The sequence below is a fragment of the Neoarius graeffei genome, chromosome 7, assembly GCF_027579695.1.
Source record: "Neoarius graeffei isolate fNeoGra1 chromosome 7, fNeoGra1.pri, whole genome shotgun sequence".
Classification (NCBI taxonomy): Eukaryota; Metazoa; Chordata; class Actinopteri; order Siluriformes; family Ariidae; genus Neoarius; species Neoarius graeffei.
In genome coordinates this window covers 80,220,339-80,239,701 of record NC_083575.1, presented here as the reverse complement: position 1 = coordinate 80,239,701, position 19,363 = coordinate 80,220,339, and the positions used below count along the sequence as shown (strand labels likewise).

The window sequence follows — 19,363 nt, the reverse complement described above, 5'->3', positions numbered from 1 at the left end:
TTGCGCTTGTCTCAGAGCGCGGCTCTCCATCGCGCGCTCACTTCGGATATGCAAATGCTTCCCGTTACACACGATTGCTATGTCAATAAACATCATTTTGACAATATTTTAGAGACCCCCCAACATTTCCCAAGTCATGTTTTCAAGGGATCTCATGTCTGTTTCAGGGGATCTCGGATCCCCCGAGTACCCCCGTAGTTCGAACGGTGAGCAAGCCCATTCACTTTTCTATGCTGATAAGAGAATTACAATGGTTTTTCATGTGACAAAAATGTGCGATTAAATTGCGATTAATCGCGAGTTAACTATGACAGTCGCGACATTAATCGCGATTAAATATTTTAATCGCTTGACAGCACTAATGAATATACAACTTTAAACCAGCAATAAGTTATTCCGTATGGTTTGATAAATGGGCGGTACAGTGGTGTGGTGGTTAGTACTGTCGCTTCACAGCAAGAAGGTTCTGGGATCGAGCCCAAAAGCCGACGAGGGCCTTTCTGTGTGGAGTTTGCATGTTCTCCCCGTGTCTGTGCGAGTTTCCTCCGGGTGCTCCGGTTTCCCCCACAGTCCAAAGACATGCAGGTTAGGCTAATTGGTGGCTCTAAATTGACCGTAGGTGTGAATGGTTGTGTTTTCGCTGTGTGTCAGCCCTGCGATGACCTGGCGACTTTTCCAGGGTGTACCCCGCCTCTCGCCCATATTCAGCTGGGATAGGCTCCAGCTTGCCCACGACCCTGCACAGGATAAGCGGCTACAGATAGCGGCTGGTGTGACAAATGGCCTAAATACGTGTCCAAATATGTTCCCTCATATAAATGTGACAATTTAAAATAAAAGCATGAATGTGCTTCTCAGTGAAAACAATATATATTTTAGAGGATATTACACAGTGGCGTGAAGATATGAAGTCGATCTTCGAGTGGTGAACATATTCACAAGTGAAATATTTTAACACGTGAATATAAACTTCATATCTTCACACCACCATGTAATATTTATATTATATAAAACATCCACAAAAAACACACAAGTTACTCAAAAGAATTTTAATTTTGAACTGGTTTACCATTTTGAAAACATGCGTCCAATCAGTGGGAAAAACACTGGGAGTGACGTCATAGGAGTGAAATATCAGGAATTATTATACATACAGGCCACTTTTTCGATGGAATAAAAACAAATGTGTTCTATTCCCTTCGAGCAGGTTTCATTCATTTGGTTTGATAGCATGCAATATTGTTATCATATCGCTAATCCTACATGTATTATGTCACTCTACCCAATGGAGAACGAGCGTCGAATATGGTTTACGATATTGCATGGTTGTCAAGACAACATGACGTCACAGCCGATGTGAATATTCAATGAGTTTTTCCTGCTGCGCATGCACATTTCTTTGTTCACCAGGAAAGAGAAAGACGCGTTGAACACCTGAAAGGCTCCTGAAACTTCATTAGATATTCTTCACGCATATTTACAACAGAAAAACATACCAACAGACACTGAAAAACTGGAAGAGAGTGTATTTATTATAATAATGGCTTTTTTTCATGGTATCTCAGATATATTCCATTCAGCTACTCGTTTTCAACTCGTTCAGCATCATGCTAGCTAGCTGAATGAAAGATATCTGATAGACCACACAAAAAAAGCCAGCCAATATTATTTAAATGTCACTCAGATCCACGATGTATTTCATATGAAAAATGTGAGCTTTTCAACACAAGATAAACTTCATATCTTCAAGCCAGCATGTGATTTTCTTTTTATTATATAGACACAAACAAAAAGGACGCAAATTTATCACAACAATTCATCGATTTCCTCACAAGGGACATATTAGAAAATGGTACTCAGTGTCTCAGATGTACTTTGTATGAAAAATAGAAGAAGTGGCGTATTTCCCATTAAAACACTCGTGTCTATACAATAAAATTGGGGAAATCCTGTTAAGCGAGTCTAAATCCAAAGTAATTTTCCCCAGATGAAAAAATCTTTGGAAAAATCTATGCATTATATACTGGAACACATTTAACACTATGTTCTAGAACACTCTACACAAGGGGTGGGCAATTATTTTTTCCATGGGGCCACATGAGAAACAGAAAATTTTGTGGAGGGCCGGACCAAAAGGCTGAACTAAATTCTGCATAATATTAATTGTATTTCTTTATATAAAGCAATAAATAACATTATTTTTACAAGCTGCTAAGACTGGTAAGAGTATGGAAAAAACGAGGTTGCCTTACAAAAAATGTCATTTATTCAATCAAATTTCCCAAAACAATGGTTAACAAAATGTGAACGTTTATGCCTTTTTTTTCAGTCACATTCACCCCAAAACACAAAGACATCACAATATTGTCTTTCTACTCCAAATATCAAACAAGATACATCATATTATAATAATGATGCCCACATTTGTAGTCTAATCACCTCATTTGGTGTTTTTTATTTGTTCAGTGAGAGAAATCTAGTCTCTGTTGCTCTTTAACGAGTGCATCAGAGTCAGGTTGAATGTCTGAGGTGGAGATGCGAAGCACAGCTGACAGATGATCATCAGTCGATTCGGTGTAGGTATCAGATCTACAGATCGGCTCGGGCTCCGGCGCCTGCTGGTGACGTCACACTATGTGATTGGCTGGACCGTTTGAAGGATGACGTACAAGTTTGTGGTTGGTCTGGACAAATTACGGAAGTAGTTATCGCGGGATTAGGTTTCGTGGGATTTCATGTCACGTTCATGTCGCGCGCATTGCGTTTTTGTTGAACACAACTTCAAAATAAAAGCAATGCACATTCAGTCCATGCATGAGGTAAAATTAGGAAAGACGTTTATTTTGTAATTTCTAATTAACCTTACGCGGGCCGGTCAGAATGAACCAAAGGGCCGGATGCGGGCCGGAAAATGCCCAGGTCTGCTCTACACTATATTCCATAACACATCTTCCACCACGGTCTATAACACTTTATAATATATTCCATACGCATTCTACACTATCTTCTATAACAGGGGTTCTCAACCTTTTATGCTTCAAGGCCCACCTATTCATACTTGTAATGAGTTGGGGCCCATTAAAAAAAAGATCCCTAATTATTTTGGCTCATCTATTCTATTAGAATCTAATAATACATTGTAAAAAGTGTATTAATGGGATGCAACATCACTCCCTCTTACGGGATGGGAGCCCAGGAGTTAAATAAAAAACAAACCGTTTTCAATTGTAGGTGTTGTATTTAAAACTGTACGGATGTACCAGAAGCCAAACCCTGCATGCAGGTCATTCTCAGTCAAAAGGGATTAATGATCCAAAAGTGGAGTCTGGTTCATTAACACAAGAACTTACTGCCATGTTTGTGTTCAGCAAACAAGCAAGTTATTAAAACCAAGAAGTCCACTCAAAAGAAGTGGATATAGAAACCACTCAACGCTAACAAAGAAGGATTTTTCCTATGAAAGAAAAATTTACTCGCTAAATTTGACATTAAAAGAATAAATTTTGATCCAATTGTAGTCGTAACTAAATACAAAGACAATAAATGCATACTATTAATTAACTTCATGTAAAGAAAATTAACAGATAATCAACAGATTTAAGGTGTTTTTTTAAGATTGTGTTTATTTTTAGTCTTTTGTATTTGTAATCATTTGTATCTGTACATGCACGACCCCACCAGCTCTGCTGCTCATCTTATGTTTAAATAAAGTTATTCATTCATTACAAGCTGGAAAATTATCTATCCGTTGAGTTCCCCGACATCTCAAACTACCTGGTGCTGCAGACATCGTTCTACACGGACAAACAGATGAAAACCTGGAAGGGCATGAAGGAGTACAACTTTTTATATGTGGCTGGGTTAAAGATCTGGGGATCAGAGCACTACAAGATAAATCCTGTATCGTTTTTGCCCGGGTAAGGAGGAATTTATGGGCTTTGGACGCATCTTTGTGATGGTTGCTAGGACGCTAGAAGTTTTAGTATCAGGTGTAAACAAACCACGGCTGTTCGATTCTCAACCCTCCCTGCACTTCTCTTCCAGCAGGCATCACAGATCCATAGAATTTACCCACAAACGGATTTATTTATTCTACCCACTACACATGCATGCTCTGTGCGCGTGTTCGGGGATTAAATGCAAAGGAGGAACATGACAATAATAAAGGCTTGTTCTTATTAAATTTACCCACAAATTTATTTATTTCACTTGAAAAGTGTATGTTAAATCAGCTACCGGATTTGGGACACTACGACATCCTGAAATATTTGGTATTTGGCTTCAAACTTGAAAAAAAAAATTCACAGCCCACTAGATGGCGCTTTGGCCGCGGCCCAGTGGTTGAGAAACTATACATATGTTCTATAACACACACTCGAATATATTCCATGACACATTCTACACTATGTTCTATAACACACTCTATACTATATTCCACACATTGTATAGGCCGACTAAGAAAAAAACCTGCCCTCTAATTAATAAGCTGACAGAAGTGCGTAGTTGCCACCTTTAAGGCTAAGATAGCTAAGCACTAGCTAGAATGATTTAGTTATCTGTCCAGAAAAATGACATAATCTAACCTTGCTCTAGCCTGCATTTGCACTCACTAGAAGAAGTCTTTATCTGTCACATGTACACTCAAGCACAGGCAGCACGGTGGTGTAGTGGCACTGTCGCCTCCCAGCAAGAAGGTTCTGGGTTTGAGCCACAGCTTTGGACTGTGGGGGAAACCGGAGCACCCGGAGGAAACCCATGCAGACACGGGGAGAACATGCAAACTCCACACAGAAAGGCCCCCATTAGCCGCTGGGCTTGAACTCAGAACCTTCTTGCTGTGAGGTGAAGTTAGGCTTTCTTTTTCTTTTCCGCTGGCTTTTACCTGGCAGGAGGGCGGAATCTGCCATGTTTGCCAATGCCAACTTGTTTTAGTTAAAAGTAGAGCTGGGCGATAAATCGATTTTATCCATTAATTAGAATTTACAGTTAAGGACGATGTGTTTGTATGAAAATCGGTTTTCCTCTCAGTTTTAACTTGAGCCACCGACGCTCCCCTCTGCGCATGTGCAGAACAGATCGGGCAGCAGGGACAGATCGGGCACTGACACTATAACCCTCCTCCCGCGCGCTTGCCATAGACGCACACAAACAACATGGCAGCGATTGGGGGAAAGCCGCAACTTGTGCCCAAGAAAGGAGTAACTTCCTCTGTGATCTGGAATTGGTTTGGTTCTGCAGCGTCGGACGCAGACCAAACAAGTCCTCGTTGTAAGGTGCGTTTGAAAACGGTTGCTTCCAAAGGAAGCGGCACGACAAATTTATTCCAACACCTTAAACAGAAACATGCAGCGGAGTGGGAGAAGTGCTGCTCCCAGCGGAATAAACACAGCCGCAGCACGAGCGCACCATCCAAAGTAAAGCCAGCAACCGTCCCGGACACATTTTCAAACTGTGTGCCTCATGATAAGAATGGGGCGAGGTGGAAGACAATCACAGATGCTATCGCGATGTTCTCTCATCTACAAGCTTTTGGTTGCACTTTAACCCCAAAGGGGAAATTTAAGTGAAAACAAAATAAAGGTAGCACTTGTTTTGAACCATTTCTTTGTCATCTGTAGTTTGATTTTTAGTAGGGGGGGGGGGGGGGGGGGGGGGATATCAATTAAAATTGAAAATCGGATTTTTTGTGAAGATTTTTTTTAGGCCATAATCGCCCAGCTCTAGTTAAAAGTAGGTCAAACATGCCCCATGGTGGCCACATGATATTGTTGCTCACTTGCTTGGCAGTGGTGTAAGTGGTTAGCACTGTCGCTTCACAGCAAGAAGGTTCCGAGTTTGAACCCAGCGGCCAACGAGGGTCTTTCTGTGTGGAGTTTGCATGTGCCTGTGTGGGTTTCCTCCCACAGTCCAAAGATACAGTATGCAGGTTAGGTTAACTGGTGGCTCTAAATTGACCGTGAGTGTGAATGGTTGTTTGTGTGTCAGCAGGGTTTCCCGCAGAAAATCCGTTAGTCAAGGTGGTGACTGGGGGGGCAGCGGTGAGAAATCTGGATCACAGGGCCAACAACTTCTTTAAGGGCAACAGCCTTCTTTTATTTACTGAACTCTTTATAAATAAAAGAAACAGTTAAAGTGCAATAACACAATAACAAGATAACATACAATCACACAACATGTGCAAGTATTCTAGTGTGATACAACTTCACATACAGGTGACAGATGCTGCTACTCAGCCTTATCGCGATGCGGCCGTTTTTTAATTGTCTACACGTGGCAGATTTTTTTTTTTCCCGGGGGGACGTAGTCAAGGCAGGGAGCAGTTGTTGTCAAGGCGGCCGCCCTAACTATAAAGCGCTGCGGGAAACCCTGGTGTCAGCCCTGCGATAACCTGGCGACTTGTCCAGGGTGTACCCCGCCTCTCACCCATCGTCAGCTGGGATAGGCTCCAGCTTGCCCACGACCCCGCACGGGATAAGCGGTTACAGATCAAACAAACTTGCTTGGCAATCTCCGGAATCGTAAAACGCGGGACTAGGGTTGGGCAGTATTACGGTAAGAAGGTATCCCGAGGTATCCAAAAGTACCAACGGTATCGGTCTCATTACCGTCATTTTAAAAAAATATATAATATCTAAATAAATATGGAGTACATGAGGTCATAATATAAAATAATAAATTGAAGATCATCCCGAATAACTGTGTGATCGTATTTTCACTAATTCTATCAATTTCCTAAAGAAGTTCTCATCGCGTGCAGGGTTGTTTATGTCGTTACCATGGCAACCCTGCGTGACATTTGGAGTCTGACAGAAAGCTTCGCAAGAGACTGAGATCGGGGGTGTCATGGCTCAGATGGCTAAGGCACCGTACCATAAATCCGGGGACCCGGGTTCGATTCCGACCCGAGGTTATTTCCCGATCCCGTCTCTCTCTCCCCCGCTCATTTCCTGTCTCTCTATACTGTCCTATCTAAAAAAAAAAAAAAAGAGACTGAGACCGCGGTTGAAAGATGGCAAGTCAAGATAACGAGTTAGTGGCAAAAAAAAAATACAACATCGGCAGTGTGGCAGTATTTTGGTTTCAAACCAAACGAAAAATCTAATATGTCCCCTAAGGCACACCATAGCCTGGGGTACTCCACTTCCACGAGATCTCTCCAATGAGTTGTGTTTTGAGTAGGTTACATGAGTAACAACAAGGTAAAATAATATAACGTATGACATTTGGGATGTGGGTAATAAACGTTTGAAATGTCATCTACTGAAGAAACGGAAGAAAACATCGTAGCGTAAACTGTTAGGTTTCTGGTGGGAATTAGCAATGCGCTTGCTATCTTTGTTGGGTGTGTTAAACCGTATGGATTTAAGTGGAATAATTGTAAGGAGTTATGTGATCAAGACAACGTTTTAAGCAAGGTAAGGCCATTTGATTATTAATTTCCCCGCCATGGCATGATGTGGGCCCATATGATTTTGCCTTGTGCAGCTATCACGCATTTGAATTAGGTTCGCCTCATTTGCGCTGAAGAATATGGTTTATCGCGCAGTCTAAACGGACTTGGGTGTTGGTTGATTCTTTTTTTTATTTCCCATGCTTGAAAGGGTATGATCCTGCTCATCGTGTACTTTTTTTTGATGGAGTAGGTGAAATAGTGCTGCAAATGGCGTTTCAACGCAGACATGTGTAAACGACAGTTGAATGCTATTTTCAAGATGAAGGAAGAGTTGCGTGATGCTTTGAAATATCTCTTAATCCATTCATCAATGCACAAAATTCGCTTTGCTGCTTAATCCATACCACAATGCACACAATTCGCTATGCTGCTTTTAAATAGTACATTTGAGGCATAGGCGCACGTTACACAGTAGGCAGAAACAAAATATAATTTTTTTTCTCGGTAATACCGTATACCCCGGGAAAACACAGAGACAGTTTAAAGGTATCAAAATTTGGATACCGCCCAACCCTACGCGGGACGCTTTTTATCACCGCAAACCATTCACACGTATGATACACAGTGTGTGCAGCAGCCAAACATCACGAAACTCCAACAGGAACAGAAATAGAACATTTTGCCCAGAATTCAACTTTGCAATCAGCACCTTTAAATTTTGTTGTTGTTCTCCAAATCATATTTAACGCAATGTCTGGATCCCAAAATCCTTAAATCACTACACCCTATCAAGTCAAGTCAACTTAACTTTGTCAAATATACTATACATGCTCGACGTACAGCACAGATGAAATATCAGTCCTCTCTGACCCACGGTGCAAACAGGCAATGCAATAAATAAAAATAGAATAATTGAAAACAAAAACAATATGAAAACAGTATAAACACTAGATAAGAACAAGACATAGACTAAACACTCGGACAATATAAAAACAGTGTATACACTAGATAAGAACTATAACCCCTGGCAAAAAGTATGGAATCACCAGTCTTGGATGAGCACTCATTCACACGTTTTATTCCGTAGAACAAACTCAGATCACAAACATGATACAATAATAAAGTCATTCCAAAGTGCACCTTCTTGGCCTTCAGAAACACTAAAAGAAATGAAGAAAAAGCATTGTGGAAGTCAGTAAATGTTACTTTTATAGACCAAGCACAGGGAAAAAAAAATATATGGAATCACTCAATTCTGAGGAAAAAAATATGGAATCATGAAAAACAGACAAACAAAAGAACATTCAAAACACATCACTAGTACTTAGTTGCACCACCTCTGGCTTTTATAACGGCTTGCAGTCTCTTAGGCACGGACTTGAGTGATAAACAGTATTCTTCATCAATCTGGTACCAACTCTCTTTGATTGCAGTTGCCAGATCAGCTTTGCAGGCCGGAGCCTTGTCGTGGACCATTTTTTCAATTTCCACCACAAGTTTTCTATTGGGTTGAAGATCTGGACTATTTGCAGGCCATGACATTGACTGGATGTGTCTTTCACCAAGGAATGCTTTCACAGTTTTTGCTCTATGGCACGATGCATTGTCATCTTTGAAAATTATTTCATCATCCCCAAACATCTTTTCAATTGAAGGGATAAGAAAACTGTCCAAAATGTCAATGTAAACCTGTGCATTTATTGAAGAAGTAACCACAGCCATCTCCCCAGTGCCTTTGCCTGACATGCAGCCCCATATCATCAAGGATTGTGGAAATTTGGATGTTTTCTTCAGGCAGTCCTCTTCATAAACCTCACCGGAACGGCACCAAACAAAAGTTCCAGCATCATCACCTTGTCCAATGCAGATTCGTGATTCATCACTGAAGATAACTTTCATCCAGTCATCAACAGTCCATGATTGCTTCTCCTTAGCCCATTGTAGTCTTGTTCTTTTCTGTTTAGGTGTCAGTGATGGTTTTCTTTTAGCTTTCCTATATATGAAAATCCCATTTCCTTTAGGCGATTTCTCACGGTTCGGTCACATACTTGTACATTGACTCCAGCTTCCTCCCATTTATGCTTCATTTGTTTTGTTGTATTTTTTCGGTTTTCAAGACATATGGCCTTAAGTTTTTTGTCTTGACGCTTTGATGTCTTCCTTGGTCTACCAGTACGCTTGGCTTTAAAAACCTTCCCATGCTGTTTGTACTTGGTCCATATCTTAGGCTACATCCACACGACAACGGCAACGAGAGGTTATTAAAAAAAATATTGCGTCCACATGGGCAACGGATCAGTAAAATATCAGGTACATATGGCAACGCAACGCTTGCTGAAAACGATGCAATACACATGCCACACCTCTAGGGGCGCTGTAAGACGGTCCCTTCGGAGACACCAGAACAATAGAAGTAAGGACGCATGCGCATAAACTATTATGCGCGAGACTTCATATTAGCCACAAAGTCAGAAAAATCTGTTCGTAAAATTACATTATAATGATCAAATACAATGAAAAGTATTTTTCCAGTCTCACCTGTGAAAAGTAATCCCATGTGATCTCGTTTGGACGGCAAACCTGTTGGTACAGTTAAACGCAGCACATGAATGAGGCATCTTTATTCTCCGCTTTGACCTATCCAATATGGCGGCGAGGATGACGTATGATTCTACGCGGAAGGCGGCGTCTTTAATGGTCCGGAATAAATTGAATGCTACACGTTGATGGATTAATTTGTTCTTCTACGCCCTTTTTGAGGAATGTATTGTAGGACTTAAACCAACATCTGAAGAGGTGAGATCGCTCCTTTTTTTCCCCTATTTTTGCTGGCGGGATTAACTCTCTCTCGCTTTGCACCATTACACAAATATTCACAGTGAAAATATTTTGTAAGCGCGTTTCATGAACCAAGTTATAGGATTTGTTGACAACTCGCATCGAGTTCGTTACACTTCTACCCGGCGTGAAGCACATGTGGTTGTGACATCATCGTAAACAAATCCGTTCTACTCATCCAGACGACTTCGCAACGGCGCCGTTGCCAGATCTTTCCACTCTGGAACCTGTTCTCAAAAGATTTCGTTTTGGGGCACCCAAAACGCCGGTGCCGTGTGGACACCAGGCCGAAACGATAAACAATTTTATCGGATTCACCTGAATCCGTTGCCGTGTGGACAGGGCCTTAGATACAGCTGACTGTGAACAGCCCACATCTTTGGCAACCATGCGTGAAGAGTTACCTTCTTTAAGAAGTTTGACAATCCTCTCTTTTGTTTCAAGAGACATCTCTTTTGTTGGAGCCATGATTCTTGCCAATCCACTTGGTCCAGCAGCCCTCCAAGGTGTGATAACTGCGCTGTTTCTAACTGCAGACTAAAGGCCAATTTATGCTGACAACCCAGTCCTCGCAGACGGCGCCGCAGACAGCGTCTGCGTAGCCCCCCCACCTTCGCAGACGCTCTGCGCGCACCTCTCAAAAATTGTGACCACCGCAGAAGCCTCGCAGACAGCGTCGCAGACAAGAGGGCTCCGATTGGTCCACTCTACATCCGCTGTACACGCACTTCCGCTTCCCTTCTTTCCCGGTTTGGTTTGTTTTCACGACCGGCATTTTTAAAAACACGAGCGAAGATGGAGCAGCACGAAGAGCGGTTGATCGAGGAAGTGAGGAAGTACGTACATCTATACGACTCCAGTTCTAGTCATTATAAGTAACCGGAGGATAAACACTCCACTAACCACACCCACCAACTACTCCTAGCGATTTCGCGACCCCTTGCGTTGTTGCGGTGAATAACATCGCGCACGCCTATTACTCCCCGCTCAACGATAAATTACAACTGTCTGCGAAAAGCTATCTGCGAAAGCCTTGTCGCAAGAGCATGCAGAGGCCCTTACGAGCAGATCTAATCTGAGGCAGGAGTCAATTTAGGGAAAGGAAATTGACTGGGTGAGTCCTTATTTTCTACCTGAAAATTGAGTGATTCCATATTTTTTTCCCTGTGCTTGGTCTATAAAAGTAACATTTGCTGACTATCACAATGTATTTTCTTCATTTATTTTAGTGTTTCTGAAGGCCAAGAAGGTGCACTTTGGAATTACTTTATTATTGCATCATGTTTGTGATCCCAGTTTGTTCTACACAATAAAACGTCTGAATGAGTGCTCATCCAAGACTGCGGAGTCCATACTTTTTGCCAGGGGTTGTACACACAGACTAAACACTCAAACAGACAATATAAACAGTATAAACACTCTAGATATGAACTAGACATAGACTAAACACTAGGGCTGTAACGATATGCGTATCGAAATCGCGATACGCAGAGCCACGATCCGTATCGCGATACAAGAAGGCAGAATCGCGGTACACCCTTTCAAACTTCTCCTCAGCCCAAAAACAGAGGCGCTTCCAAACTTCAATTTATGAATACTTATTTAAATTACATTTTAAACTTACTTAAATTACCTTTATTTTTTTATATCTATTAGTAAGTCGTTTTTTCGCCGACCTGCGACAATCTTCTGCGAGTCACGCAACGTCCACACTCGCCACTGGCAGAGCATTCATTTCTTTTAAGCGGTCGCCGTTCTGGTTGCGACGCGGGGAGCGAATCTGTAAACAAGCAGCTCATTGGCTGGCTAGGTGTGCCACAAGCCAATCACAATCACTTGACCGGAAAGGCATGCAGTGTTGCCAGATTGGGCAGGTTTAGGTGCTTTTTGGCTGGTTTTGAACATATTTTGGGGTGGAAAACGTTAGCAATATCTGGCAACACTGAAGGCGTGTCTGCTTGGGCGGAAGCCTTCTGCGGCAGTTACATTTTGACACGCGAGCAATGTTTCACCATAAAAATTCCGTAATTTCCATCTGTTTTCCGCGATCACAGAAAATCATTGGCCCTGTGAGAGTGAGACAGTGAGAGAGCCACCCCCCCCAAAAAAAAAAAAAATCTTAATGGATTTACACAATTTGGAAAAATGACTTTTTCAGAACCGAAAAAAACAGAGCTTCCGGCTCAACAGTATTATTTTGAGAAATAAAACAATCTTTGGATATACATTAGTTCATTTTTGCATACATATTACTCATTCTCTGCAGTGGTCTGAATTATTTGTTATTAAATAGTTAATGTAAGTAAGTAAGTAAGTAAATGTTAATAAGTCAAATTTACTACTTTAAAAAAACATTTTTAAAAAAAATCGTGGGCGTATCGAATCGTGGGTCAAAAATCGCGATACGAATCGAATCGTGAGTTGGGTGTATCGTTACAGCCCTACTAAACACTCATACACACACAAATTGGTTCAAATAACCAAACAGTCAAGGTCACTTGAGGTATAGCAGGTAAAAGGTATCTGGTGCACTAGGGAGCTATTTAGGATTCAGTTTTAAATCTTGAAAATACACGCATCACCCTTTCTCTAACTCATTGCAATCCTGTGCAGAAGAGGGTATGAACCTGCAAGAAGCCTGTTATCATGGGATTTAGATGGAAAGATCATGCAAATGCAACTTGCACGGACTTGCGGCTAAGCTAGGCTAGGCTAGGCTAGTTAGATGTTAGCTAGCTAGCTAGCTAACTCACTCGGCTCCTTGTTAGCCGTTAGCTTGGCCGCTAGTTAGCCTACCTGCGCGATTCCCGAGCCCATTAAACCTCCTCCGATAACAGTAACATGTTTAATGGCTGCGTTTCGGACGGTAGAAAAGCTCAGAGCCCGGGTGATGTGGTGAGTGAAGAACGCCATGACGGTGTGTGTCAAACAAACCAAAGTCGGTCAGCCTGGTCACCTCTCCTCACACATATTCCCAACCCACGTGACTACTACACTCCCCTACTAACAAGTGTGCTATAAATGTGTGAGGGAGTTCTGTTCTTGTGTACTGTTTAGTGCACTAGTATGCAAGTCAGGACGCCACCACCAGTTACACAAAACAGTACTGTCCAGCCCTGTGGAAAATAATGGATTTGTGAAACTGTGTCCAAAGCTGTATACAGTATTATTTCAAAGTAATAAATATCTGAGCATTAATCATACACTGTGAAAGTTTGTAAACAAACAGCTGTGGGGTTTGCTTCATTAAAAGCGTTAGATTTTGAGAGAATTTTTGCTGACAGGCCGCTCCATTGTGTGGAGTTGTTGATGCTGATTTTAAAAGTAACTAAACAAATTACACAAGGAAAATAATGGGGTGGTGTAGTGGTTAGCGCTGTCGCCTCACAGCAAAAAGGTCCGGGTTCGAGCCCCGTGGCCGGCGAGGGCCTTCTGTGCGGAGTTTGCATGTTCTCCCCGTGTCCGCGTGGGTTTCCTCCGGGTGCTCCGGTTTCCCCCACAGTCCAAAGACATGCAGGTTAGGTTAACTGGTGACTCTAAATTGACCGTAGGTGTGAATGAGTGTGAGAATGGTTGTCTGTGTCTATGGTGGGGTTTACATTAGACCGTATCAGCGGATCATCAGATTAACGTTTTTAAAACGATTAGTGTGCACACAGCAACACCAATACACGGATACGCTCGGCTCCGCAGGCATCCTGCGCTCCAAATCACTCCGCCCTGAACAGCGAGTGCCCTCTGGAGGGTGCGCACTCCGGCCCTGCGCAGCTCACAGAGCGCGCGAGTGAAGTGCACGAGCCACGATTCGGGACTGAGCCGCTGTGTGTGTGATCCCAGCGCATATCACTTACCACTTGCAAGTGGAAGGATGGCAAGCCTAAAGACAATCATAACTACACAATGGGCAGTATTTGCATCAGTATTTGCAGTATTTTCATACTTTTATACTCTTTAATGAAAGGTGATACAAGGCGGAAGTCCGCGCCGTTTTTCAGCAGTCACGTCACATGACCAACACCAGCGAATCAGGAAGGTGGATGTCACAGTGACGTTGTCCAATGACGACGCCAGCTAGAGCTCAGCACAGCGTATCCGCGTATTCTCAATGTTTACACAGCACCGGACCAGACACGATCTAGATTGAATACGTGGACCCTGGCGGATTCCCGTTTCCCGGCGTTTCCAGGCGGTTTAATGTAAATGGACAGTGCATCCGCGAAGAAAACGAGACAGATACGGTCTAATGTAAACTTGGCCTATGTGTCAGCCCTGTGATGACCTGGCGACTTGTCCAGGGTGTACCCCGCCTTTCGCCCGTAGTCAGCTGGGATAGGCTCCAGCTTGCCTGCGACCCTGTAGAACAGGATAAAGCGGCTAGAGATAATGAGGATGGGATCGGATGAGCTTGACTGTGCTAACACTACACCAGCTAGAAGGTAACTGGACTGCCCAGTAATCTCATGTTGGCCTTTGAGAATGCTGATATGAAGAGTATGTATGTATGTATGTATGTATAATATTAATATTGGCTGGCTTTTTTCGTGGTATATCAGATATATTCCATTCAGCTAGCATGATATTGAACAAGTCGAAGACGAGTAGCTGAATGGTATATACTAGTTGTTAGGTTTATATAAGTATTATTCTTGACCAAGAAGGCAGTAATTTATATTTGTGACAAAATTAAGGATTAATTTCAGTTCAGTTAAAATGACCTTCTGTCTCGGCTGGACATTGTTTGGGAACATTTTGCTTTGTTTTGATATGAGATGTTTTGCTTCTGACTGTCTTTGTTTAGGTTTGTTCTTATTTTTTGTTTACTTTCTTATAACATATCTTTGTTGAAAAATTCCGTATGTACGTGGGCAATGACCTTTAAAATCTGTTTGTACCTTGCTATCATGTCATATGATCAGCAATATGTCATTATGTTATGATTTACACACACATTCGACAGACACAATAGCCGTTTAGAGAGATTATAATTTGTTATAAAAGGTGTTTGTAATATTTCATCTTTGGCGAGAAGACTGTGAATAAACAGCAGTGAAACCGGTCTCTGGTTCTCTGTTTTTTTTTTCGGTGTTCCGTCCCAGACGTCTGGGTGGTACGAGGGCGGGGGTCCCGAGAAGTAAGTTGACCGATTGACCGTTTCCGACTGGGTGGACCCTTAACACTAGTGCATCTCAAAAAATTAGAATACCATGAAAAAGTTCCTTTTTTTCATAATTTAATTCAAAAAGGTAAACTTTCATATATTCTATATTCATTACATGTAAAGTGAAATATTAAAGCCTTTTTTGTTTTAATTTTAATGATTATGGCTTATAGCTCATGAAAATCAGAAATCCAATATCTCAAATTATTTGAATATTCCCTAAGATCAATCAAAAAAAGGATTTACAATAGAGAAATGTCCAACTTCTGAAAAGTATAATCATTTATACACTCAGTACTTGATTGGGGCTCCTTTACCATGAATTACTGTATCAATGCGGCATGGCATGGAGGTGATCAGTCTGTGGCACTGCTGAGGTGTTATTGAAGCCCAGGTTGCTTTGATAGTGGCCTTCAGCGTATCTGTATTTTTGGGTCGGGTGTTTCTCATCTTCCTCTTGACAATACCCCATAGATTCTCTATGGGGTTCAGGTCAGGCAAGTTGGCTGGCCAGTCAAACACAGTAATATCATGGTTAGCAAACCATTTGGTAGTAGTCTTGGCACTGTGGGTAGGTGCTAAGTCCTGTTGGAAAAGGAAATCAGCATCTCCAAAAAGCTCATCAGCAGATGGAAGCATGAAGTGCTCTAAAATCTCCTGGTAGATGGCTGTGTTGACTTTGGACTTGATAAAATACAGTGGACCAACACCAGCAGATGACATGGCACCCCAAATCATCACAAACTGTGGAAACTTCACACTGGGCTTCAAACACCTTGGATTCTGTGCCTCTCCACTCTTCCTCCAGACTCTAGAACCGTGATTTCCAAATTAAATGCAAAATGTACTTTCATCTGAAAAGAGGACTTTGGACCACTGAGCAACAGTCCATTTCTTTCTCTCCTTAGCCCAGATAAGACACTTCTGACATTGTCTCTGGCTCAGATGTAGCTTGATATTAGGAATGCGAAAGTCATATCCCCTTTCTTGAAGATGTCTGTTCGTGATGGGTCTTGATACACTGACACCAGCCTCAGTCCACTCCTTGTGAAGCTCTCCCAAGTTCTTGAATCAACTTTTCTTGACAATCCTCTCAAGACTGCGGCCATCCCTGTTGCTTGTGCACCTTTTCCAGCCACCCTTTTCAGCAATGACCTTTTGTGGCTTACCCTCCTTGTGGAGGGCATCAGTGATCATCTTCTGGACAACAGTCAAGTCAGCAGTCTTCCCCATGATTGTGGTTGTGTGTACTGAACTAGACTGAGAGATACACTGTGTTCATACTGGTTAGGCATACCTAACCACCTGTGTTTTCTTTCCCTCCCCCCCACCCCAAATCTGTCCCTCTGAGTTACATGGAGTCAACAGGAAATCTTTTGGTGGAGAGGGTGGAGACCTCGACTGGCTATCGTAGCCTGCAGGGAATCGGCCGTCAGACATTCTGTCGCATGTCCCAGACACGGTGAAATGTAACTGAATTGTCCCAGCGCTAAGGGTCCCATCTGCATCTCATCATTGCTGAGGAGTGTGCTCCCATCACCCAATCAAGCATCCAGCCAGAGCAGGTCATGATATATTTTACCATATTAACATGCCATTGTTGTGTGTTATGCCTGATGTAAAGACTCTCGTCTCTGCGAGTCTACCACACAGATTTAATACTTGTCATTTTTAGGGCATACCTAACAACGTGTTTTCTTTCTCTCTCTCTTCCCCCCTCCATCTGTCCCTCCGAGTTACATGTTGATCCTGGGATTGAGATGCTGGCCTCTTCTGCCCCTCGGACCTGCTTGATCCATCCTGGTGCCCTGTGTCTGGTCGGAGTTTTATCGCCCCACTCCTGTGAAGGACGGCCCCATGAGGACAGTTGAGGGTTATACCTGTTAAAACTGTTAATATTATAGTCAGGCTGTCTGTTGTTGCCCAAATGAGGATGGGTTCCCTTTTGAGTCTGGTTCCTCTCGAGGTTTCTTCCTCATGTCGTCTGAGGGAGTTTTTCCTTGCCACCGTCGCCACAGGCTTGCTCATTGGGGATAAAATTAGCTCATGTTTTAAGTCGTTCAAATTCTGTAAAGCTGCTTTGCGACAATGTTTAATGTTAAAAGCGCTGTACAAATAAACTTGATTTGATTTTTACTCAAACTCGAAATGAAATATTCTAATATTTTGAGATTTTTTTTTATGTTTTTGTACTGTATGCCATACTGATTAAAATTAAAATAGAAAAATGCTTGAAACATTTTAGTTTATGTGTAATGAGTCTATAATATATAACATTTTCACTTTCTTAAATAACTGATGGAAAATATTGAACTTTTTCACAATATTCTGTGATTTCCAATACAGAAGCATGCCTGTATGTGATGCAGTGCCGTCTAAGGGCCCGAAGATCACGGGCACCCAGTATGGTTTTCTGGCCTTGACCCTTACGCACAGAGATTCTTCCAGATTCTCTGAATCTTTTGATGATATTATGCACTGTAGATGATGACATGTTCAAACTCTTTGCAATTTTACACTGTCAAACTCCTTTCTGATATTGCTCCACTATTTGTCGGCGCAGAATTAGGGGGGGATTGGTGATCCTCTTCCCATCTTTACTTCTGAGGGCCGCTGCCACTCCAAGATGCTCTTTTTATACCCAGTCATGTTAATGACCTATTGCCAATTGACCTAATGAGTTGCAATTTGGTCCTCCAGCTGTTCCTTTTTTGTACCTTTAACTTTTCCAGCCTCTTATTGCCCCTGTCCCAACTTTTTTGAGATGTGTTGCTGTCATGAAATTTCAAATGAGCCAATATTTGGCATGAAATTTCAAAATGTCTCACTTTCGACATTTGATATGTTGTCTATGTTCTATTGTGAATACAATATCAGTTTTTGAGATTTGTAAATTATTGCATTTCGTTTTTATTTACAATTTGTACTTTGTCCCAACTTTTTTGGAATCAGGGTTGTATTTCGTATGAAAAATGTAAGTTTTTCAACACGCAAAGATAAACTTCATATCTTCAAGCCAACGTGTGATTTTCTTTTTATTATATACACACACACATTCACAAACAAAAAGTACCTAAATTTATCAAAATGATTCATTCATCGATTTCCTCATGAGTGAAGATACTGGAAAATGTGTGTCAATCAATGTCCTGAATTTGTTTCATGTATAATAAATGATATGATAAGGAACCGTACCAGGAAGCTTTTATAAGTGTTTGAATACTGTAGAATTTATGCAGTGATCTGCATCTAGAACACATTAGTGTCTGTAAATATTAATTTCACTTGCATTCTACACAAACCTAAGATCTGTAAATTAATTTCGAATGCTGTTCAGGCCGTTTGCACCTCAAAATTAACTTACAGCAGTACACAGAGGTGATCAGACAACATTTATCAAACTATAATTAATTTTATTCGAGTGTGATGGATTGTTCAGTGACATAAATCAAAAGGATAAATTATGTTGTATTGCTACATCATTGTCAGTTCCCTCATTTTACAGGAATCTGCTTTTAATACAATTAATAAAATACAATATTCTGGTCACAGACCACAAGGAACTGCTAAAGCTGAAAAATAAAATGTAAAAGGACAGAATGAAAATGAACCATTTTGGTACAATGATATTAATACCACAGTTCTGAAATAGTCAGGCACACACTTTCAAAGTAGAGCAGCAGCTACAATTATCGACGGTCCATAATTATCGACACCTTTTCAGATTTACCAATAAAAAACAAATTTTACAAAGGTGAGTTTCGCTTACAACAGTTATTATTGGTTAATTAATCCACCGGAAGACCCGCCTCACCCTTTGATCTTGTCATCTGATGACACAGCTCGTTACCTGAGATGGAATTTTTTTTTAGCAGTTTGAGGAAAACCTGGATGTTATCATCGCAGGTAAGCATGGTGGAAAGATCATGGACATGTTTTTACTGATCAAACACTTTCACCGATATTTCATGATC

General features: G+C 41.6%; 1 protein-coding gene across 2 annotated transcripts in view; it reads right to left on the bottom strand.

The window, feature by feature from the left end:
* hadh (hydroxyacyl-CoA dehydrogenase) overlaps nt 1–13,246 on the bottom strand; it is a 39,504-nt gene extending 26,258 nt beyond the window's left edge. The window contains exon 1 of one of the 2 annotated variants that reach the window (XM_060926476.1): nt 13,166–13,246. Coding sequence is in view for 1 of the 2 variants with exons in the window: in XM_060926474.1 (XP_060782457.1) it covers nt 13,028–13,144 (117 nt within the window). In the remaining variant the exon portion in view is untranslated. Of the gene's footprint in view, nt 1–13,027 lie in introns of both variants that reach the window. The other variant, XM_060926474.1, reaches the window with a different exon arrangement.
* Nucleotides 13,247–19,363: the final 6,117 nt, after the last annotated feature.